General features: G+C 39.8%; 1 protein-coding gene across 7 annotated transcripts in view; it reads right to left on the bottom strand.

Annotated features, from left to right (window-relative positions):
• Positions 1-367: 367 nt before the first annotated feature.
• The window catches only part of CLASP2 (cytoplasmic linker associated protein 2), a 425149-nt gene continuing 399796 nt past the window's right edge, over positions 368-25720 (bottom strand). For all 7 annotated transcript variants that reach the window (XM_058184362.1, XM_058184359.1, XM_058184356.1 and 4 more), the window contains 6 exons: positions 16244-16472; positions 14165-14358; positions 7246-7374; positions 3798-4004; positions 3487-3603; positions 368-777 (listed from right to left, as the gene is read on the bottom strand). In XM_058184362.1, coding sequence (XP_058040345.1) covers positions 691-777; positions 3487-3603; positions 3798-4004; positions 7246-7374; positions 14165-14358; positions 16244-16472 — 963 coding nt within the window. In that variant the 3' untranslated portion in view covers positions 368-690. The remainder of the gene's footprint in view (positions 778-3486; positions 3604-3797; positions 4005-7245; positions 7375-14164; positions 14359-16243; positions 16473-25720) is intronic.

Below are 25720 nucleotides of genomic sequence, written 5' to 3'. Positions count from 1 at the left end.
CTGATCTAGGAAAGCAGGATGCTATACTATCCAGTTTTGCAATACTATATTCTATATAGATTTCCATATAGAAGGACAGATTTGTCCTCTTAATCTGCATTGAATGTTTATATGACAAACATTCAATGGTTGATCAATCAAGCGTTATGGACACTGCTTTCTGCTCCTGCTATTGGCCTTACGATAATATATGAAGATGTATCTTCACTATAGAGACTGGTCTAGTTGTGGTTCAGCTCAATCCAGCATTCTCTGTCTTCCTACTTTGTGCATCCAAGCAGAAGCATCCCACCTCCAAAATGATTATTAAAACCAGAAGGGAAAAGCCATGTTACTTTGCAGTTGAGCAAAAATGAGGAAATTTAGATTTGAAAGCATTCCTTTTAATTAGTTTTTTTGAAAAATGAAAATGTACATTAACACTGATAAACATCAATGGAAAGACACACAGAGGAGTGCAAACAGAAAACATGATGTGTTAGTTAAAAAAAATAATTTGCTTCAGTCAAGTGATATTAATACTGTCTTTTCCCTTGGATATGGAATTACTGGAACAGTCACATGCAGGCTGAGCAGCCCTTCCTTAGGGGGGAAAAGATTGAGAGGGAGAAAAGCTCCAAAAATGCATTTGAGAATTTTCCTTTTATTGATGTGTTTTTCCTCTTAGTTAAAAGATGGATTTCAGGATTACTAGCTTTGTCCTGGAACATCTGCTGAGGCATCACTTGTTCCAGCTCCTGTTTGTGCACGCTTGATATAAAGATTCAACAATTTCATCTGCAGATTTAAATTAGTAAATAACATGTTTAGTATTGACAACATATTTCATATTAGATTTTTTTTAAAAATTTAAACTAACAGTGAATGAACAACAAACAGTAGAAGAACAATGAAAAAGATTTGTAATGGAATGATATATACAAAAGAAAGAAACCTAATTAGAGCTATCAAACATACAATAGTTGTATTTTCAAAGGATTAAGGGACGATTGGCAACAATTCTTCTCAAAATAATTTTAGCTTATTGTATATAATGATCAATATAACTTAATGATTCAGACATGATAGAGAATAACAGTCCTTTTTTCATCTTCACATTTACGGTATAAAGATAGATGCTTTCAGTTCTAAAGTAATTATTTGTGACTACTGAATTGGAAGAACAGTAGTTTGTTTGGTAATTTCAAAATCAGAAATTGTGTTTTGATCCTGCCCATAGTTTAACAAAGCATACTTCGCAAGGTATAAATGGCACAAGAAAATAGGTTGATTTTAAACCAAAAGCAGAAGTGTTTGAATCTTTGTGTATGGAAACAGAAATAGAAACTCATTATTCTTATATCTGCACTATTGATATATGGTCCTATATCTTATATTCAGACCACTGATACATGCTTTAGATGTCAATTATTTGTTTTCAACGTTTTTGGTATTGTGATAAATAATTAAGATCTTTTTAAAACAACTTCACAATCTTGATTTAAAAACACAATTTCATTGATTTTACTTCCTTATTTTTTCCGAAGAGCTTAGGTATTTTACACTGAATGACATGACTTTTATAAGTTAAAAGCTATCATTTGTAATTATAATTCCATGACTGATAATATATTTTTCTTCATCAAATGCATGTCTAATCAAATCTATTATCGGCAGACTTACGGCAATTGAGCCCAAAATTTCTTTTGTTAAGAAAATCATTCTTAATTTGTTCCATTTTACAATCTTCCTTGACACAGTTGTTAAGTGAATCACTGCAATTGTTAAATTAGTAACATAGTTAAATGATTTCTCAATTGACTTTGTCTGACAGAAGGTTGCAAAAGGTGATAACATGACTCTGGGACATTGTAACTGTCATAATATATGCCAGTTGACAAGAGTCTGAATTTTAATCATGCGACCACGGGGATGCTGCAAGGTCATAAGTGAAAAATGGTCATAGTCACTTTTTTCAAATGCTGTTGTAACTTCAGTCATTAAATGAATGTAAATCGAGGACTACCTATAATTGATTTCAAAAGATTTTTTTGAATGCTTATAGAAGAGCATTTAAAAATTGTTTAAATAGCAGCGACCATTAAAAAAGTTTGAAACAAAAGATGACATAAAATTCTGTCCAAATAAGATTTTTCTTTATTCAGAATTTAACATATGTTTGGCATATTACTTGATATTATGGGATAAAATCCCAGTCTCACTCTACTGGGATTGGCCCATACCACATGCTGGCAGAGGAGGCATATGAGGTTGTCCCAACCCTCCTATCTTTTCATAAGGGCCTAATGATGTAGCTTTGCCGATCAGTTTGGGGCCTCAGTGGGGGAACAGCACAATGGAGGTGGTTGATTAATAACAGATACAACTTTCCACCAGCTCCCTCTTCCCCTCACCATGTTTTCCTTGGTTTTAATGTCTGATTTTAATGTTTTACCTATATTTAAATGTAAGCCACCCAGAATTATCCTACGGTAAGATGGGCGGCCAATAAATTTTATATATAAATTAATTAATTAAATAAATAATAAATGAATTGTACAAACCTCTCAGTAATTGGATATTATCAACAGATTGATAATAAATTTCAATGCTAAGATAACTTTTCTGCATTTTATTTAATTAACTATTAATTAACTATTAACTATTTAATTAACTATGCTTCATTTTGCTTTTATAGGGTAAATTTCATCTATGATATAATGGCAGTTATTGTTTTCTCTAAATCAGAAATTAATTACTGAAGAGAAAAAAGTAGCAGCAAATGTATGAACACAATGTTCATTCTATAAGACCGAACAGTGAATATATTTTGATGCTGTCATGCTTTGTATTTTCTTTATAACATTTTAGCAACTTTTATTTCAAACATGCTTATTAAATCATTGCATGTAATTTATTATTCTCATTTTTAGTAAGTCGTCTTATCATTCCACATAGCTTCAAATTACTGAAGACAACTGGTTTGAATGGTACTTTCCCCAATTCTCCCAAATCAAACTATTGTTGAAGAATTGGATATCTAACTGCTATCTTTCACTAAAAGAAAAATAGTATGCAACAGGCAAAACTTACAGTATAAAGCTATGATATTCTAGTTTTTCTACATGCCTATAAGATGCATTTGTATGCAGGATTAGGAGCTGAACTATCAGCTTTCCAATTTACAGTCTGAAATAATATAACTGTATGAAGCTACCATGATTTTGCTGTAAAGTTTTAAACTATTTAGGTTTTATTCATGTTCTTATAATGAATATATCAACAACCATATTCATTTGCATGTCAGTATTTATAACATTACATTTTCCATATGTATCAACATAATTCATGAAAAATAAAAGGAACAACAGAGTGCCAGATTCAAATAGTAGCCAAAATGAGATTCTGAACAAATTTCTGGTCCTAAGACCCTCCCCCCCACCTTTTTTTGAATCTCCACAAATTAGAAAAAGTAAAAATCAGATTTTGGTATGGCATGTCACTTACTTTGCTGCCAGTGAGTTGATTAAGATGTGGCTTCAGCTCATCACCAATTACTGCATGAATAGCTACAAGGCAGAAGACACATGCCTTTCGAACGCTGCTTTCAGAGTTATCATAGCCCTAGAAAAGAAGTAATTCAAATGCATATCAATCCAAATAAAACTGATAATCCTAAAACATGTTTGAAAAAAATATATTTCAGTACAATATTCTATAAAGTTAGAAGATTACTTGAAAAACTGAATAAAAATAATTTGGAAAAATAATTTTGCAACATTTTTTTCATTGTTCATGATTCTGTAATATCTTCTTACCTGTATTAAACCTGGCACTATCTCTGGCAAAAGTTGAGCAAGAATTTCTTTAGGTACTCTTTCAATAACTTTGGTCTGCATTTTGATTGCAGCCAGATTTATAGGATAATCTGCTGTTTGAATGATGGGACAAAGTACTTTGATGCATTGATCTGGACTAATAGATGTGGCCAGCATAATAGCAGCCTCTTCAGCTGATCTTACCACCTAATGGATTAAAGAAAAATATAGAAATCCAACAATATTACACTTGCATAGTTTTTTTTTTTTTTAATGGTACTGTGTTTCCCCGAAAATAAGACTGGGTCTTATTTTCTTTTGACCCCCACAAATAAGTGCTTAGCCTTATTTATTTTTTTTTTGAGCTGCAGGTGGTGGCAAGTACAATCATGGCTGCTCTGCCCCTTAACTGTGGCCCGTGGCCCACAGATCAGCTAAGGACTGGAAGTTCTGTCTCTCTGGTGTCTGGAGATGTTTCTGGCACACTCTTGCCAGCCCTAGCCCTGTTGACCTAGAACTGGGGGGGGGGGACTGGCGCCAGAGCTCCAAGCAGTGGCCAGTGAAGGCTCTGTCTGCGCAGCCATGAGGCGTGGCCAGTTCTTGCCCATAGCATTGCCCGTCAGGATTGCGTCAGAGCCACTGTCAGCTGAGATCAGCAGGCTAGATTCAATGAGACGGATGCACTGCCGCCACCCGGGAGGAAAAGAGGGAGAAGAGGCATTGCGAGAGACCCCATTTCTCAAGTTCTTCTTCTCCTGGGTGGCAGCAGCACATTCAGCTCACCGAATCTGCCTGCTGATCTTGGCTGGTGAGGGGGAGAGAGAGAGGGATGAATGAGCAATTGAGTGTGTGCCTATCAGTTGGCTTCCAGCGCCATAGAGGGCGGGGAAGGGAAGCAGCCAGGCTGCTGTTGCCTTTCATTAGGGCGCATGGAGCGAGATGGGACTCCTTTTGCCATCTCTTCTTCCCCCTCACCGGGCTTGGCAGGGCTTCCTGCCCCTCACTTAGCCACCTGTGTCCTTTATCAAAGGGGTTGGCAGGTGGGGAGGGGCAGGGGAGAAAGGTATTCCCAACTTCCGGACTGACTGGTTTCTTCCCGGTAGCTCTTTCTCTGCCTTTCAGTGTGGACCATCAAAAATGAGGATTTTTGGGCAGAAAAACTTGCCTCAATCATCACTACCCAGGTGTCCTTGCGTCTTCCAAGCCTTTCTTTGCTTACTGGTACTTGATTTCCAGCTCCGTCGTGTTTCTTGCTGTTGTATGCAGGGAAACAAGTTTGTGGGACTACCGTAAAGATGGCCCGAAGGCCATCACTCTGCTAAACAAATAATTCCCTCAACACTGTCAGACTATTTACTGAATCTGCACTACTATTAATCGTTTCATAGTTCCCATCACCAATCTCTTTCCACTTATGACTGTATGACTATAACTTGTTGCTGGCAATCCTTATGATTTATATTGATATATTGATCATCAATTGTGTTGTAAATGTTGTACCTTGATGAACGTATCTTTTCTTTTATGTACACTGAGAGCATATGCACCAAGACAAATTCCTTGTGTGTCCAATCACACTTGGCCAATAAAAATTCTATTCTATTCTATTCTAAAAAAATTCAATCAATTAATCCCAACTTCTCACAAGAAGTTTTTTTTTACGGTTGTCCCACAAACTTGTCTCCCTGCACACAAAGGCGAGAAATGCGATGAAATCAAATACTGGTAAGCAAAGAAAGGCTTGGAGGAAGTGAGGGCAAGCTTTTCTGCCCAAAAAATCCTTGTTTTTGACAGCCAATGCTGAAAGGCAAAGAAAGAGCTACCAGGAAGAAGCCAATAGGTCTGGGAGTTAGGAATACTTTTTCTCCTCTGCCTTACCTACCCTTCAATAAAGGGGGTGGGTGGCTAAGCGAGTGGCAGGATGCCAGCTGTGCCAGTATGATGAAGCCCGAGGCAGTGCTGCTTTTTGTGTATGCAACAGCACAACAAGCCTTGCAGAGTCCTGCTCCAAGAGGTGGCGGTGGCGCAACGAGTCTCACAAAGACTCATTTCTGGCAGAATTTGGGGGAGAGAAATATTTCTACTGCTTCTGCCGCTTTTGTTCTGTGCAGCCAAAAGTTTGCTGCACAGAACAAAATGCAAGAAGGTGAAATGCCAAACTCAACCCATACTCACACCTTGTGTATGGGCCGCTCCCAAGCAGGGCGGGGGTGGGAAAGCCATTGGAGGAGCCCCATACGGCTCCCGCCTGTTTTAACTTCACCTTTGCCAGGGTGGTAAGAGCTAGACAGTGCTGCCCCAAAGCCTCCCTACCAATTGGTTTGGGGCAGATGGTGCCTGGCAGGCCCAGATGCGGTGAGCGGGCAGGTGGGCAAAGCAGAGAAGAGAAACGGTGCAGAGAAAACCCTTTCAAACTGTGGTTGTTGCCTGCTCCATAGCCACAAGGTGAGCTGTAAGACAGAGGGGCTGTAGGCTACAAGGTTGTCTGGCACCATAGGCAGGGGTGGGGCTAGCAAGAGTCCACTGGAAATATCTCCAGGCATCCAGAGACAGAACTCATGGCCCTCAATGGATCAGCTGATCCATGGGCTTAAGGGATGGTTAAGAGCAGCCATGAGATCACCAGGGAAGGGAAGGGCTGCCTCCTGTGCTGGCCATGCCCATCTTCACTAGGGCTTATTTTTGGGTTAAGGCGTATATTACTTCCATCCCAAAAAAATTGGGCTAGGCCTTACTTTTTGAATGGGTCATATTTTCGGGAAAACATGGTATTACAATATGTAGAATGTTAAATGTCAATATATTTTGTTTTACAATAGAAATTTCTGCAGCATTCCAGCAGTATCAATATTTAAACAAAGTAGCTTCAGACTTGAAATTTTATCTGGATATGTTGGAAAACATAATATATACAACTTTTATGACTTTGCAATAATACTAATTTTAAAATGAAAAATATCTAGAAAATAAGAGATATGTATATTTTTAAATTTCTATTACATTTAAATCTTAATTCATTATTTCCAATTAAAAATAATTCATGGGAGGAAACGTAATTAATTGCCACATTTTCTGCTTTGTAACATTAAAAAACGAAATTAATGAATATATTGACATTATTGTTTAATAATAAAACTGACAGAACAGACAATAATATTCCTAGAAGCATTTAAACTTTGTACACAATTTTATGCTTTTGGGAAAATGATAAGGATCTTGTTTAGCAAGGAGGTCCATGATCAAGGTTCATACCTCGTTAAAGCAGATGTTAAAGGATCTCTATGTCCCCTGTTCATAAAAATTTGTATGATTTCAATAGTTTTAAATAGGAAATATGATTTTCTCATTTAAATTTCTGAAATCTGTCTTATAGCCTATATTCTTTATCTTCTTCACTGAATACCACTTCAGTCACATTCTTAAGTTTAATACAAAGGTGTATACAAACCTCCTTATGAGGGTCCTTATGAGCTTCCAAAGTCTTCATTATTGTGAGTTCTGCGTAATTTCTAAACCTTGCTGGTTGATGTCTTAAAATCTCTCTTAAGACTTTCAGTGCCAGGGCTCTAATTGCATGCTGAAAGTTTAAGGAATGTTAATTAGTTTTGCTCATACTTCCAACTCACCATTATTGATAATTGAACTATATAGTATTACATTCTTGAAATTTTATTCCAAACATGAAGTTCTTTCTTCACAACCACATTTGATAATGAATAGAATATATTTATTTAATATTTATACATTACATATTATTTTAGTAAAATAGTAGCTATAATCTTATTGTAATTGCAAGGTGTGACTGTGATACACTTTATTAAGAGAAACTATTTTTATGGGACTGAGATGCTGAAAAGTGTATTCTGTTGTCTGTATTAAAGAATACAGACATAAAAAGCAATATGCACTGTTTTTAAAGTTCATAATCCTGACGTAACTTCAAGGGGGACCCAAAGTTGCTTTTTAAAAAGGCAAGTTGACTTCCTTTGTGTTTCCCTTAAGACGTTTTGCTTCCCATCTAAGAAGCATCTTTAGTTCTGGATAAGAAATGAAAAAGCTTTTAAAAAGCATCTTTGGGACAACCATGAACCGGATGACTGAGAATTTCCATACTTATTCAAAAGGGACATTCAAGAGAACCAAAATTGTATAGCAGTTAAGGTGTTAGATTGGAAAACACAGACTATGAATTAGTCCCATAGTTATGAAAGCCTGATGGAAAATTTTGGCGTAGTTATCATCTTTCAGATCATCACAACTCACAATGTTATTATTGTGGCCAAAAGGGTATATCAGAACATTATATATGCCACTTTAAATTGTGTGAAAATAAAGGCAAGTTATAAATTTAAAAGGTTGGGGCGTGGCCATGACCGTGGTGGGGTAAGGACCTTTCCTTCACTTCACAGGGCTTATTAATGAAGATTTATGAGGATTTATCTTGTTTGGAATGCACCGTTATGGATGAAAGTTAATAAATCATGAAGTAAAAGTGTTAACAGCCCAGCAGACTGAATTTAAAACTGGTAGGTCATCTGAAACTGCTTGAATTAAGGAGTTTTTACAGCATGGGGGTGACCGAGCCGACTGGCAGACATGATAGGTTTGGAATAAATCGTTGTCTTTTGCTTTTTTTATTATAACTATCGTGTTCTGTGTTTTATTGCTGCTGAGGCCAAGGAGTAAATATTAAATGTTAAAGACTGAATTAGTTAATGAGAAGAATTTAATTGAAGAGCAAACCGATCTTTTGTGTTGGACTGACCGGCAGCAATAGAATTTTACTGGGCGGACAATTTTTTTTTAATTTTTTTTCTTTTGAGAGGAAATTAGTAGCTTGTTTATATCACAGATACCAAAAAAAAAGGACTTTTTTTTGAAGCTTAAGTTGGAACGAAGCAGAACGAAGCAGTAAATTTCTTATATTTTTTTTTCTTTTTTCTTTCTCCTTTGCCGACGTGGAGAAAAAATGGCGTTGATTATTGTTTAAAAGCTGTGAGGTATCTGTGTTTTTTTTTGTGGAGTGACTATGAGTCACAAGCTACTGAGAGATAACGAGTGCAAATAAGCCGCTTCGCTTCAATGAAAAGACTGCCGTCCCTTGATCTTCATTAAGATCCTCTGTAAAATTGGTTTGAAATACTAGCTTGGAAAGAAGTTTTTAAAGATTATTTAAAATGACTCAACAACTTTCAGAAACGCAGCAACTTGCTGCAGCTTTAAATAAAATTGGGGAAAAAATAGCAGGACTATCAGAGCGTATGGACAATATGAGACTGGAAATGACATCGGAAATGAAAAAGATGAAACAAGAGATGAATGAAAATTTTGCAAAGCAAAGAGAGGAAATGACAATTATTAAAGATGAAATGGAGCAGATCCATGTACATGAGGTAAAAGTAGATCGGCAAATTGGTGAAATATATTATAAAAATGAGCAGGAAGATAAGAGAATTTGTCTCTTGGAAGAAGAGATGAGGAAATATAATTTGTTATCAGAGGATTTCAGAAGAAAAGGAGGATAAATTGAAACAGCGGGTTTTGAAATGGATTAATGATTTGGATACGCAACTTACGTTCACAATAGCAGATCTGGCAAGTGTTTTTAGAATTGGATATAGAAGGCAAAATGGTTTTAACAGGAATGTGCTTGTCAGGTTCGCAAATCTTGGTGATAAGCTGGAAGTTACAGCCAAGGTGAGAGAGATGGGAGATGCTTTAAAGTTTGAAGGGAAGACTATTCAAGTCTTCCCGGATATATCAAGAGAAGAAAGGGCATGGAGATTTTTTTTAAAACCAATTACAAAAGTTTTGAGAGATAATGGAATTAAATATAATTGGAGGCCACCACAACAATTGAAATTTTTTTATAAAGGAAGGATGCGTACAATCACCCCAGACATAGATGCACTATTATATTTACGGGAACTTGGACTGATTGAGATGGAGGATTTAATGGAGATAAAAGACCAAATGCTTAAGATGGGTGGAACACACGTGGAAACATCAACCCCAGAAGAAGAAAAAGGGGCTATTGGAGGGCAAGACCCCAAAGGGTTAAAGAGGAAAGAAATATCACCTGTGTTGGTTGAACAGAAGAAAAGTCGTGAGGATACAGTAGGAGAAGAAGCAGATAAGAGTCTTGGAAAATATGAAGTTGAATGCGGGAGAGAGCCATCATTATCTTTTTTTTTGAGTGATGAATTTAAATAGACAGCCCGAAAGAAGTGGCCCGGACATTGGCACGTCCCCTCTCCCCCATTCTCTTTATGGAGGCGAAATCGATGAGGATGTGGGGGAAGAAGATTGTTTGTATTTTGTTGTTTGTCTTGTTTTTTGTTTGTTTTTTTGGTTTTCTTGTTGTTTTTTATATGTTAAATGTTGGTTATGTGGGAGTTTGGTGTTGGGTTTTGGGCACAGAAAGGAAGATGCGGGGATAGGTTTGAAAGATTTATATTTTGAATGGGAGTTATAAAGATAATGTCATGGAATGTGAAGGGTACAGGGAATCAGATTAAAAGAAAAAGATTGGAACTTAAGATTAAAAGAGATTTACCAGATATTTTATTTCTACAAGAAACCCATCAGAAATCTGAAGATTCAAATAGAATGTATATAAAAGGTATGCAAATATATGAAAAAGCATTTGGAACTTCAAAAGCCAGAGGAGTTGCAACACTGATATCAGATAGGGTGTATTTTGAAAAACATCAGGTAATTTTGGATGAGGATGGAAGATATGTAATAATTGTTGGAAATCTTAATGAGGAAAAAGTGACACTTGTTAATTTATATTTACCGAATGAAAAACAAAGAGAATTTCTTGAAAAAATAACAAAAATTTTGGAGAAGGAAAGTGTAGGGAAAGTAATTGTGGCTGGGGATTTTAATTTAATCAGAGATAAAATAGACAGTAACCCCAACCGCTGTGGAGGAGCAAATAAAATGGGGATTTTAAATACGTGGATGCTTCGAAACGGCGTGGTGGATGTGTGGAGAGAGGTCAAAGGAATTGAAAGAGTATATACTTTTTTTTCTAAGATATATAATACATATTCTAGAATTGATTATATTTTTCTTTCTAAAGATTTGTTGAATAATGTGGATAAGGTAGATGTGGAATTTTAAAGATTCTGATCATGCAGAAGTTATGGTGGACTTAGATTTTAATTTTGAGAAAAAGAAGCTATTGGAGATATGAGGAGAAATTGTATAAAATGAAAAGGATAAAAATGGATACTTAAAAATTGGAGGAAAGTTGGAGATTAAATGATAACGGGAGGTTAAATTTGAAATTGTTTGGGATGCGATGAAAGCGGTGTTTAGAGGAGAGTATTAAATTATCAAGTAGGAAATATAAAAATTATAAAATTAAAATGGAAAGAGATAAAAATCAGATTAAAGAATTGGAAAATCAATTTTTGCTTACTAAAGAAAAAAAAATTCTTCAGGAGCTTAATATGTTAAGAAATAAAATGATAGAAGAAGATACAGAGTTAGTAAAAAGAAATTTGAGATTTTTAAATAGGAATTTTTTTGAATTTAGTAATAGAAATTCTAAATTATTGGCAAAGATGGCGAAAAATAAAAGAGAAAAGAGAGAAATTGGAGTTTTGATAGATGATAGAGGTATAAGATGTTATAAAAAATTAGAGAAATGTGAAGTGGTTAGAAATTTTTTTCAGAATCTATATTCAAAGAAACCAATTAATCGGGGAAAATTGCAAAGCTATTTAGAAAAGTATGTGGTGAAAATTGATCAAACATATAAGGAATTGATGGAAGAAGATATAACACAAGATGAGATTAATGGAATAATACAAAAATTAAAATTAGGGAAAGCTCCAGGTGAGGATGGATTACCTGTTGAGTTTTATAAAGAATTTAAAGAATTAATAATACCAAGATTGCAAAAATTATTCAATGGAATATTACATGGTGGAGAAGTACCTTCGTCATGGAATAGAACGGTGATATCCCTAATTCCTAAACCAGATAAAGATTTAGAAAGGATTGAGTCCTATCGGCCCATTTCTTTAATTAATCAGGATGCAAAGATATTTACTGCTATTATAAGTAATAGATTAAATAGATTTATAGATAGATATATAAGCTATAATCAAGTAGGTTTGTGAAGGGTAGATACATGAGTGATATTGTTAGAAGAGTATTAAATATTATAGATGTAGCTGAATATAATGGTGATAAAATTGGTATAGTATCATTGGATATTTTAAAGCTTTTGATTCTGTACAATGGGAAACTATTAAAGTAATTGTGGAGGCTTTAGGCTTTGGTAATAAGTTTATACATGTTATTTCAAAATTGTACCAAAAAGCAGTGCAAGAGTGAAGGTGAATGGAATATTAACTGAAGAGATAAAATTAGAAGCAGGTACGAGACAAGGATGTCCCTGTCCCCAACATTATTTTTATTGGCTATGGAAATATTGACAAAATGATAGAAAAGATGAAGAATTAGAAGGATATAAGGGTATAAGATAAATTTGTATGTGGATGATACTTTAATTATTTTGAAAATGTAGAGAAAGACCTGAAAAGATATATAAGCATTTGATAGAATTTGAGAAATGACAGGATTGAAAGTAAATTGGTCAAAGTCAGAATTATTGATGGATAGTAATGGTAATGAGTCTGAGAATATGCAAGAGCAATTTGGGATAAGGATTAAAATACATTGAAATATTTGGGTATAGTGCTTTCACTTAAGGTTAAAGAATTGAAAAACTTAATTATGATGTGGTGATTAATGAAATTGAGAAGAAGATAGATAAATATAAAATTTTTAAAGTTGTCTTGGTTTGGTAGAATTGCAATGTGTAAGATGATGTTGTTGCCCAAGTTTAACTTTTTATTCGAGATGTTTCCGTTAAATCTGACAGAGAAAGATATTGAAGGATATCAGAAAAATTGGATAAATTTGTAATGGTGGGAAGAGACCTAGATTAGTGAAGAAAATGTGGTATCAAAATCAAAAGGAAGGTGGATTAGGAATCCCCAAATTATTTAATTATTACTGTGCGTATGGTATCCGGATAGTGGTAAAAATATTTAAAGGTGAAGATAACTATTGGAGAGACTTAAGAGTTAAGGGATATAGAGAAATTTGGATCAAGGTGGTTTTTAGATAAAGCAAATTTAAAATGTGTAAGTAGAAGTTATTGGTTAAAGGATTAAGTAAAAATGTGGAATAAATTTGTTAAAATTTTAATTCGGATATAATCTTTTGGGGAGACAATTGGAAAATTGGCGATTAAAAATAATATAAAAGCGTAATGAAGTGATTAAAGAGGAAAATATAGAAATTATTAGAGATTGGATAAAAGTTATGGAAATGAAAGGAGGAATAAAGAAATTATTGAAAAATTAGGGTTAAGTTGGTTTGAAAAATACAGATAGAAAATGGACAAAAAATTAAGGAAAATTATTCGATAAATAGATGTGAAACTGAATTTGAATATTTAGTATCTCGGATTATGAAAGATGAAATTGGGCTAAAGGGACTCGTTAGTAGGGTTTATAAGATTATAAATTTGATGAAAAATTACAAAGAGTGATGAGGACAAATTGGGAAAAAGATCTTAATATTGAAATACCAGAGTCAGATTGGAATGTGAATTGGAATAGTAGAATTATGAGAACTTTATCTATAAGGATTAAAGAGCACAATTATAAAGTTGTTTGAAATGGTATTTGACTCCAGTAAGATTGTCACAAATGGATAAAAAATTAGTAAAAATGTTGGAGATGTGAGATGGAATTGGGGACTTATGAACATATGTGGTATAATTGTGATAAGGTTAAAAGTTTTGGCAACAATTGGAGAAAATGATATTTGAAATGATGGGGAAAGTAATAATATTGCGAGTGGAAACTATATTATTGTTGGTAATTAAGGAAATAGAATTAATAAAATATGAAAAAGAATTGATTAGAATTATGATTATAATAGGTAGAATTATAATAGCTAGATATTGGAAATTAGATGTGATTTTTAGAATAGAAGAGTGGAATTCTGAAATGTGGAAATTAGCCTTAAATGATAAACTGACATGTGATATTAAAATTAGAAGTGGTGTGTATAAAGAAGATATTTTCTGGAAGACTTGGAAACCATTTGTGGACTATGCGCTTGGAAAATTGGACGCTTCAATACCTGTACCTCGAGAACGTGGATTTTGGCAATCATGAGGATATATCCGAAGACCCAAATCTTCCTTTTATGTATAACACAAGGGTGTAATAATGTATTTTCTTTTTTGTTTGTTGAAATTTTTAAAAAAAAAAAAAATAAATAAATTTAAAAGGTTAAGTAAAAAACTTTTCTTTCTCCATTTTGAGATTTACCTCTTTGTCTCCAAGAGTTTCAAGTAACAAAAGAAGAATTGTTTTGAAGTGCTCATCCCAAACACCAAAAGACTCCTCCTGAGTCAATTTCATTAGCTCATAAAGAGCAGCTTTCCGTTCTTCAGCTCTCTCATTATGGTTTGATAATTCCTTTAGCAATTCTGCAACTAGATCAGAATGGTCCAGGGAAGGTTCTGTAGCAAAAGAAAAAGTAAAATTATTTAATTAGTAAAAAGAGTAACCCTTCTTTTTACTTTACTTTACATGTAGGTATATAATATTTATGAAACAATAGATAAAAACCATAAAATGGAACATAAACCTGATATCATATTTTATTACAAAACATGGCATTTATCACTAAAATTTCCTACTATGGATAAGGATGTTCTCTTCAGCACCCACTGGGAGTCAAGACTTTTTTGGGGGAAAAAAAAGCAAAAAAGACTACAGTAAGAAGACAATCTCTTTCCATAGAGTGCTATTAATGAAGATACTCTTTAAGGCCAAATCAATGGGGAGAAAAGGAGATGAAGTTTCTGCAGTGATCATTTTAAGATCCTTACCTATGGAAGCCAGTGATGGCTAACCTTTTTGCCATCGCGTGCCAGGAGGGAGAAGCGGAGGGGTATCTTGTGCATGTGCCCACACCCATAATTCTATGCGCTTCACCCCTGAGCATGCGCGCATGACCCCCCCCACCAGGCATGCGATGGCCTGGTAGGCCCATTTTTCTCTGTCATCTGGCTCCAGAGACTTTCTAGGAGTTTGGAGGGCCCCCCAAAACGGCCTCCCCCTCCGGAGATCCTCCAGAGGCTGAAAACAGCCTGTTTGGCAACTTCCAATGGGACAGCCTGTTTCCTTCATCTGGTGAGCCCAGAGGGCCTGAAAATCAGCTGGCCAGGATGCATATACATGCTGGAGCTGAGGTCATGTGCCCACTGATATGGCTATGCGTGCCATCTGTGCCATAGGTTCACCATCACGAGCTTGGGCTATTCATTCTTATGGATGAAAACAAATATACGTGTCCCAGAATTTGATCTAATATCAAATAGTTCTTAATTTTTTTTATCCTATTTACCCTTTTCTGGTCTAAGATGTTATTACTTCCACAAAAATATCAGACTATTTATTTTACACAAGCATCTTAGTAATAGCACTCCCAAACAGGATCTGCAAGTCACAAACAAGCCCAAACTGAAAATATGCCCAAATTACCCCTTGAGAGGTAAAATATGCCATGTTTTCTTCTTAGGCTGCATTAACAAAGTATTAGTAGAATTAATTCTTATTTTATATTGAAGTAAATACTATATTATCTTTCGGAAAAATATGAACCTTAGCTCCTAGAAATAAAATCTGCACGACTGCATGCGTAATATAAAATGAAAAGCACTAGAAAAAAATAGTATCAGATCAATTCTGATACAAAGAAAGCTAAATGGAAGTATCTATGATGAGTCAAGTATGACTTGAAAAGGACTATTTTAATCAAAACTCTAATAATATACAGTACATTAGATTGCTTACTTGGCGATACTCATTTTGTCCATATAAAAGTTACCTAAATAAACAATGATTATGCATAGCATGTATTGAGAGGAACTGGAAATCAACATTATTCAGGTGGTTGTTTATTTATTTCCAAAGCCATAATGTCTTTTATACTCTTTGAATAGGAATAGATGCCAGATTTACCTTTTATTATTTAATAAATCTTCTTCAATGTATTTTTGAATTAAATTTCATTTTGGAAAATAAAATAAGAGCATTCAATGTATTTTACTGGAAGAAGCTTTTTTCTTAAGTAAATATTCCATTAAATTCAACTAGTACAATTGTTTTTTGTTTACTATCATTATAAAGTGTCCTGTTTGGGAACAAATCTGGCAATGAAGTGCTAAGAGATTCATTTCAGATGTTACAACATTTAATTTTTATAATAGATAAAATTTTCTTTTCACATAAATATCATATTTTCCTGCTATATGTATAACTTATTTCCCTTAGTTCGTATAATAATTCTAATTTTCCTCCCTATATACCCATCCCCAGTTCTGCTTGTGACAGACTTACCATCAGGAAACTGATCTGCATCATCATCAAACATAGCCTCTTTTAAAGCTGATTTATTAAAAGAACCAACACTATCAGAATAATTGTATGGATTATAATCACGTGACCGTGGGGAGGAATGAGGAGGCATAGTGTTAAGTAATGAAGTTTTGTTGTCAAGAACTGTTCGGCCTGTATCAGTCACACCAGTTCCTGTTCGTAGATCTACTATTCCAGATCCACTGCAAATCTAACAAAGACAGAAACACATACCCTTAATAAATATATAGATAGATCATCTGCAGAGCTAGATAACTGTTTTAACATCAGATACTTTAAAATATTGTCCAAAATTGTTTTTAAAAAATTAAGGTAAGCAGATTAGTCAGAATAGAATACAGAATAACAGAGTTGGAAGGGAATTTGGAGGTCTTCTGCTCAAGCAGGAAAAACTATACTATTTCAGACAAATGGTTGTCCAAACTCATCTTAAAAACTTCCAGTGTCAGAGCATTCACAACTTCTAGAGGCAAGCTGTTCCACTAATTAATTGTTCTAACCATCAGGAAATTTCTCCTTAGCTTACTTCTCTCCTTGTTTCCATTGTTTTTTGTCCTGCCTTCAGGTGCTTTAGAGAATAGGCTGACCCTCTCTTCGTTGCAGCCCCTTAGATATTGGAACACTGCTATCATGTCACCACTATTCCTTCTTTTCAGTAAACTAGACATACCCAATTCCAGCAACCGTTCTGTATATGTTTTAACCTCCAATCCCCTGATCATCCTTAATCTAGAAGTCCTCTTAATTAGTTTCCATAACCAAGGAGATTAAGGCATTAGTAAAAGCAAAAAAAGTGATTTCTAATCTGGTTATATCAGATGTAAGATAGTAAAAAAGAAAAAAACAACATATTAGCAGATAAAAGAATAGCAGAAATGTAGCTGACAGAAAAAAATGTGCAATCAATATAATTAAAAATGCAAGCAATTCTTATGTTAAGTGAGACCTGGCTATAACAAACCATTTAAACAAATACTTCTGCTCAGTCTTCTCAGAAGTAGATACCAGTAACAAAATCAGATTGGGGATTATACTAGTCCTAGCTGTGCAGGTTCTTTCCGATGGAGGTAAAGCAAAATAAAAGAATGGATCCAGATGATATTCATCCCAGAGTTCTAAAGGAACTTCTAGTTAGATCATTAACTGGTCTGTTTAACCAGTCTTTTGTAACGGGTAAAATTTCCCAAGTTGGTAAACAACTAATTTGTACCCATCCAAAAGAACGGGAATAGGGAAGAAACGAAACTATAGGCCATGATCTTAACAACCGTAGTAGCTGTAGTCCTAAAAAAAAATATTAAAACCACACAATTTGGTGGACTCAAAACAGCATCACTTTACTGAGGGCAGATCATGTCCAGATCATGTCCAACTAATCTGATTAACCTTTTAAAACACGAATGTCCACAGGCTATGTCCACAGAACTGTCACAAATGTGACACTGTGCTGTGGACATAGCATATTTGGATTTTAGCAAAGCATCTGATATAGTTTTTTTTTAAATTTAATTTTGTCACAACAGTATGCATAAACATTGTCATAGTAAAAAAAAGAAAAACATATCATGAAATATATATATACACATATATACATACATACATATATACATAATGAACTCACAAAAAAGATATACAGGTTGGGGCTTAACCGCTGGGTGGTTCAATAGATTAGAAGTTGGCTCAGGGATCGATCCCAGAGTGTGATTGTTTATGGAGCAATGTTTGAAAAGGGACCAGTCAAAAGTGGTATACCACAAGGCTCAGTCCTAGTGTCAGATCCGTGTATCTGCCATTCTTTGTAGAAGAAAGGGGGGATTTGGATTTATCACATTTAGTTTTCTTTCCTATGTATCCTAAGTATCCTATTTCTTGCCTGGTTCTCTTTGTATAAACTTTAACCTGATTTATAATTGTTGCGGCAGAAATGCCTGGAGAATTCTCACCTCCTGGGAAATGAGAGGGGAGGGGGGATGTGTGGATTGCAAAATGGCCCTGAGAAGCTCTTCTTATCTGCTTCTCAGAGAGGCTGATATGATATCATCTTCACACTGGCGGATTGGTGGGAATCCACATCGGACGGTGGGAAGGGGTTCCTAATTCCCTTTATCTTGGACTGTATACCTTGAGAGACCTCAGAGCCTGCTTTGAATTTTGACTTGCTTTCATCCCTTTTCAATAAAAGGTTCCTTTTGAAATACAAAGTTCTACATAGTGTATCACTGGGAGGTGCCAGGATGGGTTATTCTAGGCTCTAACTCTATGGACTGAGCTGAATTTTCTGAGGTTCTGTCTCCCTGGTGACATTCCTCAGTTTTTTCAACTTCATCTCAGCTGTGGATGCAGGTTGCCGTTCTCCATAGAGCTGGCTATTTTCACTGAGGAATTTTCTTTTTTTATTCCCTTTTTTTTTTTTGATTTGGACTGCTGACTCCTAGGATTACTTTGCAGCTGGGGTGGGTGGGTGTCTCTCCTGGCTCCAGATTTGAGAACGAGGGGTGGCCCACATCGGCGCCTCCCACCCCCACCCCCACGATTAGGAGGACAGAACTTTGTGGGTGCTGCTGAACAGGGGGCTTGCTCCCCAGCTTGTGCGGTTGCTCCCAATTGTCAGGGTTGAGCTGGAAGTTGCCAGAATCATGCCAGCCTCTTGCAGCCTTGGCATGCTCCTTTTCACTCTGTTTGGGGCTGCTTTGGTGTGCGCGACATTTTGGCAATGGAATTTCGTGCCTCAGCGCCTATTAGCTGTGCGGCGGAGACAAACCCTTGCCGCTGACCGCAGCTGGAGCGTGTTCAGCCATGCCAGCCTTCCGAGCCTGGCAGGGGCTGTTGATTTTATTGGAGCCTTGCGCGCGCGGAGCATGCGGAACAGCATAGAAGCTCCTCAGACCACACCAGCCTCCTGTAGCGGTTCCTAGATCATTGGCGCTGGGTCAGAGATGCCCTTTTTGGACTGTGATCCTCTCCATCACCCTTTAGCCCAGGCGGCTTTGTTCCCCCAGCATTGCGAGGCTCAGCTTGCCTTACGCACGAATCTATGTGCATAAGAGGAGAGTATTGACTTGAGCCTGCTTGCTGCAACTGGGCCTGCAACTGTGGTCTGCTCCTGTGCTAGAACAGCTCAGGAGCAGGCTCATTTTGTGTTTTTGGGTGGCCATTTTGTAGACTCCTCTTCTTCAATCAACAGGATTCAGGCCAGTATTTTCCAGTTGGGGCCTGCTTTTATTAGGTTTATTTTGCGGCCTTTTTGTCATTGTGGGCATTGCTACCTGGCCCATGCTGGCTGCGCCCATTTCCAGGAGGACAAGACTCTAGGCCTCAGTCCTTCCTGGGCTTGCGGACTGTTACATTAGTCTGCTATCTGTAGCTATGGAGGACAGTGGGGAGTATTCCAAGTTGTCAGCTGGGGGCACTTGGTCCCTCAGCCTGACAGGATGGGAAGGGCGCCTACTAGGCCAAGGACTGGCAGCCTGGCAGCGGCTGCTGCCAAAATTAAGACCAAGGCCAGGGTGCATAGAGGGTCCTCTAAAGCAGAGAAACAAACAGCGCAAAAATAACAAAAAGGCCTTGGACAAACAATTTGCCAAAACATCTGCAGGCACCATTCCACAGAGCCATCATAATAGCATGAGGGCAGAAGGCTATGCAGTGAGCTGCTTCTCTGACATCGTATTGTAGCAAGTGACACAGGCGGTTTCCTAGCTGGGATCTGCCTCAGCCTGGTCACCCAATGCCCTCATTGACCTACCTGATGGCCTGGCCCCTCAGGGGTCTCACATAAAGCTCCTGAAGCGACATTTACCCCCACCGTGGTGGGTCTCCGTCCAGGGGTTGTGGTGTTTGCAGGAGCAAGATTTCCCTCCATTTCTGCAACAATGGATTGATCGTGCCATCAGGGAAGGACTGCTGAAGGACTTCCCCAGTGTCAGCATTTCATTGATCCTGGTTTCCCTCTAGACACAGGTGAGGTGAGGAGGTGAGTTATTATGGGCCTGCTTCGCCCATTCATTTGGGCCAGGGTTCCTATTTCCCATTGGGATGAGGGAGACTTCACTGATTTTGAACAGGATTCCCTGGACAGACTGCACTTTAGAGGTCTTTTCAATCCCATGCTCCTCAAGCCTCTGCTTGCTAAGGCGAGGGCTACTGCCCATTTGGGAAGGGACTCTAATGTATCTTAACCTCCTGCAGAGCTTAGGGAACAGGAAGATTTCCTGTTCACGGAACAGGACATCAAGCCCGATACGATCCCTATCCCCAAGATGTTCCTGGAGGTGATCTGTAGACAGTGGACATCTCTGGCCACAGCATCGAGACCCACCACACTGGAGGCTACACTTTTTGGGATGGACATGGACCTTCTTAACATCATTTGGGTCCCCAGGGTGGGTACCCTGGTAGCAGCTCTAACCTCACGCTCTGTCCTTCCGCCTCATGTTGAGGATGCCTTAAAGGCAGAGGAGCACAGGCAAGAGTTGGCCTTATGCTGGGCTCACTTGGCGGATTCTTGGGCTATGCGGCAGGGGTGAAATATAAAATCTGTTACTACTGGTTCTGTGGGTGTGACTTGGTGGGGGGGGGTTATTGTGACTTGGTGGGCATGGCCAACTTTTTTTTTTACTTTTAAAAGCATTTTTTCTATAACCTCTTCAGCTGAAGAGGTTGAGAAAAAATGCTTTTAAAAAGGTTCAGATGATCCCAGCTGAGCTGTGTGATAATCAGTGGCTTTTTAAAAATCTTTTAAAAGCATTTTTTCAGCCGAAGAAAAAATGCCTTTAAAAGTGAAAAAAAAAACCACCTCGGATGATCGCGCAGCTTAGCTGGGCATGCGGGGGGGGGGGGAAGGGATTTTTGCTGCCAGTTCTCCAAACCACCTGCTGCCATCACTACTGGATCGAGCGATCCGGTCCGAACCAGGAGCATTTCACCCCTGCTATACAGACATTGACCGCAGTGTCGTTCTTTACCAGAGCGTCAGTCCTCTGGTTACAACAGCTGCAGTCATGTTTGGCACCAGATCACATGTGGGCCCACCAGGACCTTTCTAAGATCTTGGCTGCGGCTGAATATATGTCAGACATTACTTTGGCTTCTGTCAAATTTTCTGCAAGGGCTATGACGTCAGCGGTCATTGCTCGGCATATGCTCTGGCTACGTCGCTGGCGCATGGACGCTAAGAACAAGTGGAAACTTGCCTCTGCCCCCTTTGAGGGGGAGAATATATTCAGCCAGTCTCTGGACCCTTTACTGTGCCTCTGCCCCCTTTGAGGGGGAGAATCTATTCAGCCAGTCTCTGGACCCTTTACTGGTAGAGACCAGGGACAAGAGGAAGGTGCTCCCTTCCCAGGACAGACAGGCCAATGTCTGCCCAGCACCATATTATAGACAGCCCTCCTTTTGGCAGCGGGGAGCTGGGGCAAGCTTCCCCCGACAACAGCGGCCCTTCCAGTCCCACTGAGGGTACCAAGCTGACAGGTCCGCCTTTGAGGGCAAGGGCAGACTGCCACAGTCTGGAAGACCCTTCAGCGGCAACGGTGGCAGGGGTGCATGTTGCATCAAGTAAAATCAGACCGCTGGAGCCCATAGGTGGCAGGCTAGGCCTGTTTCTGGATCACTGGGATGACATAACTACAGACATCTGGGTCAGGGAGATGATAAGAGCAGGACTCTCCCTCAAATACCTTTCTCCTCCTCTAAGGCTTTCCCTCTGCTGTCCACTTTCAGGAGACCCGGTCAAGCAGGGACCCATGCAAGTGGCTATTCAGCATTTGCTGGATATTTGGGCCATTCAGCCAGAACAGCGGGATCGGGAGTTCTATTTGATCTTGTTCATTATCCCAAAGGCCTCACGTGTGGGGGTGGGGGTGGAGGGCAATTCTAAATTTAAAGGGACTCAACAATTATGTTGTGTTCAGGAGGTTCAAGATGCAGTCCCTACATTCCATTTTAGCGGAGGGGGACTTTTTGGCCTCTATAGATCTCAGAGGCATACCTCCACATCCCTATTCGTCCAGACCATCAGCAGTACTTGAGATTTTGCTATTCTGGCCGCCATTTTCAGTATGTGGCTCTACCGTTTAGCCTGGCCTCAGCCTCCCGAATGTTTACCAAATGTCTGTCAGCGCTGGCAGCATACCTCAGGACGATCCCTATCAGGATCCAATGTTACCTGGACGATTTGCTCATCCAGGCGTCCTCCCAGCAGCTAGCAGAATGGGACCTGGCCACAACAATCAGTACCCTGCGGGACCATGGGTTTTCGTGAATTTGGAGAAATGCCATCTGGTGCCTTCAACAAGGGTAGTTCACCTGGGTGCTCTGATAGACACACGGACAGGACAGGTTTTTCTGTCACGGGAGCGTCAGGAGAGCGTCAGGACTCATCCAGCATGAGCAGACTGTTCTAGTGGCCCAGTTGTCCAACTGCTGGGGAAAATGATCTCATGCCTGGCCATAGTCCCATGGGAAAGATACCATGCCCGACCACTCCAGTGGTTCCTGCTCTCCTTCCAGAGGGTGGGCTCCAGCTCCTTGATGACTCAAGTCACAGTACTGCCACAGATGCTCTGCTCGTTACACTGGTGGGTGTCGGGGGCCATCAGGAGGGTCTGCTTTTTTCAGAGAGCCTCGCAGAGTGATGGTAACATTAGATGCCAGCCTTTTTGATTGGGGAGGCCACTGCGGGTTTCAGGTTGCCCAGGGACCGTGGACACAACTGGAGCTCAGCCAGAGGATCAACTGGCTGGAGCTGAGGGCAGGCATTTCAACTGCTGGTGGAGGGGCACCATGTTCTCCTCCTCATGGACAATATTATGACAAAGGCCCACATCAACCAGCAAAGGGGGACTCAGTTGACATCCTTCATGAGGGAGGCAGACGCCTTGTGCCAGTGGGCAGAGATCGATCTTTTATTCAGCAGATCACATTGCTGGGATGGCCAACATCCGAGCCGACTGTGTTGTGTCCCCTTCCCCCTCTGACGACCGGGTCTAGGAAGTCCGTATCAAGCGTGGCCACGAAGCCTCTGCAGTTTTGCCAAATTCCTTTCAGATTTCTCAGGGCAGGCAGGAATCCAAGTTGTGACTTCAGCAAACTAGATGAGACTTTGCTTGACTCAAGGAATGCCAAAAGCAGGTCCTTTATATAGGCTGTGGGGTGTGGCTCCATGACTCAGCATTTATCCAGGCTTGCCCCTCCCTTCCTTCTGCTGACGTCACCTCTCAGATCTCCGGAAGCGAGGATCCTCCCACTTTGAATTGCTTTCTGCTGTTTGAGAAAGGGAGGGGTCAGAAGGAATAGGCCCGAGCAATTCCAATCCGTGGCCGACCTCCCCTGATGGCTGAGCCAAAGGAACACACGCCGCATGAGTGAGGTTTGTTTGTTCATTCCTGACATCCTGTCCGGGCATGGGGCCAGGGCCAGGGGCTGGAGGCATGACAGGCTGTTCATCTTCATTATCAGACTCAGAGTCTGATAGCAGACCCGGGACGAGACGGGAGGGGCCTGGCTGAGAAGAGGAGGGAGGACGAGGCACAACAGACTGGCTGAGTCGAGCCACTGTGGATCCATCAGTATGGCTCCATCCCAGCCTGTTTGTAGAACTTGCAGAACGGTTCGGCCATCCGGTGGTTGATCTCTTTGCCTCTCCAATGAACGCTCACCTTCCCTGATTTCTTTCCCAGTTCCCTGCCCTGGGAGCAGAGGGAGTAGATGCTCTGTGAACCCCAGTGGCCCAGGGGGCTCTTATATGCCTTCCCTCCCCTACCCCTGATCCCAGTTGTCATCAGGAAGGTGTTGTTGGAGAAGGCAGAGGTGCTGTTAGTGGCCCCCCATTGGCCTAGGAGGTTGTGGTTCGCCAACCTGGTCAGCCTGTCTGTTGCCCGATCCTGAAGGATTTCCCCAGACAGAATCTCCCTCAGCCAGGGGCCTGTTCTACATCCCGACCCCCAGCAGCTCCAGTTGGCCGTTTGACGGTTGAGCTGAGACTCCTAAGAAGAGAGAAATTCTCTACCAGGGTCACCCAGATGATTCAGGCGCCCTTTAACGATGTGCATATACAATGCCACAAGGACCACGTTTGCAGATTGGTGTGCCACGAGACTTTTGGACCCTACCTCGCTCAACATTCAAGGGTGCGAGCTTTTCTGCGTGGGGTTACTCTCTGCCCCAATGCTCCACTGTTATCCAATTTGGGACCTGACATAAGTTTTACAGGCACTGACCAAAGCACCTTTTGAACCTTTAAGGGAGGCCAGTCTCTGCCTCCTCTCATGTAAGGTTGCTTTCCTTGTGGCCATCACATCTGCCCGACAGATATCAGAGTTGGTGGCATTATAGGTGAGGAAGGACTTGTTTATTTTTCACCAAACAGGGTGGTCCTGTGGGGGGACCCTGCCTTTTTTCCAAAGGCCAACTTCTTGTTTCATCGAGCACAGGAGGTCCTGTGCTCGGCGATATACTATGGAGAAGGGGCATTAGTCCTACCTGATATGCCCTTTCTCATCGTGATCGCCAGGAGGGACCAGGCCCATCCTGTTACCTGTCTAGTCTGCCTTCTGGGCAGTGGGGAGTTGTATTTGTTTTTCAGATAGATTTCCATTCACTTCGACTTTGTTGTCAAACTGAGGAACATCACCAGGGAGGCGGAACCTCAGAAAATTCAACTCAGTCCATAGAACTAGAGCCTAGAATGGACATTGGTCCTACCTGAATGTCCTTTCTCAGTTGGCGGGACCAGCAGCCAGGCATGGGAGTGACTCGGTCTGTATCCAATGGGATCGAGTCTGCTAGTTGAAAAGCACCTCCTCCTCCTGGTGCCTTCCAGCTTTCGGACGAGGATGATGCGGCAGACCGACGCACTGAGCTGTAAAACATGAACTGCAAGAAATATATTATGCCCCCCCCCCCGGCATATGACCATGAGTGTCCCTGTTTCCTCTTTAGAATACAGGAACCGGGCATCCAGGGTGGGGCTGGCTGCTGGTCCCGCCAACTGAGAAAGGACATTCAGGTAGGACCAATGTCCATTCTCCAGCAGGGCAGGACCAGCAGCCAGGCATGGGACATACCAAAGCTAAGTCCTATCAGGAGGGATCCGCCCGGTTCGGGTTTTAACCCCTCTCCAGGACCCTCTGGAGAACCCTGCGGCCAAACGCCGCATCTGCAGACGCATAGGAATTGAGCTTGTAATGGCGTATGAAGGGATTCGGGGATGACCATGTGGCTGCTCTGCAGATTTCTTCTAATGGAGCCTGAGTGGCCCACGCGGCTGAGGTAGCCGCACTTCTAGTTGAATGAGCAGTGATGCGACTTGGAATAGGAATTCCCTGAATCTGATATGCCCTGGCAATGCACGCCTTAAGCCATCTACCGATGGTAGATGAAGACACCTTGAGGCCGATAGTGGCCGGTTGAAAGGACACAAAGAGAGCCTCCGTCCTC

The sequence above is a fragment of the Ahaetulla prasina genome, chromosome 4 (genome assembly GCF_028640845.1).
Source record: "Ahaetulla prasina isolate Xishuangbanna chromosome 4, ASM2864084v1, whole genome shotgun sequence".
Classification (NCBI taxonomy): domain Eukaryota; kingdom Metazoa; phylum Chordata; class Lepidosauria; order Squamata; family Colubridae; genus Ahaetulla; species Ahaetulla prasina.
Note: the sequence above shows the minus strand (reverse complement) of the source record. Positions and strands in the feature narration are given on the sequence as shown.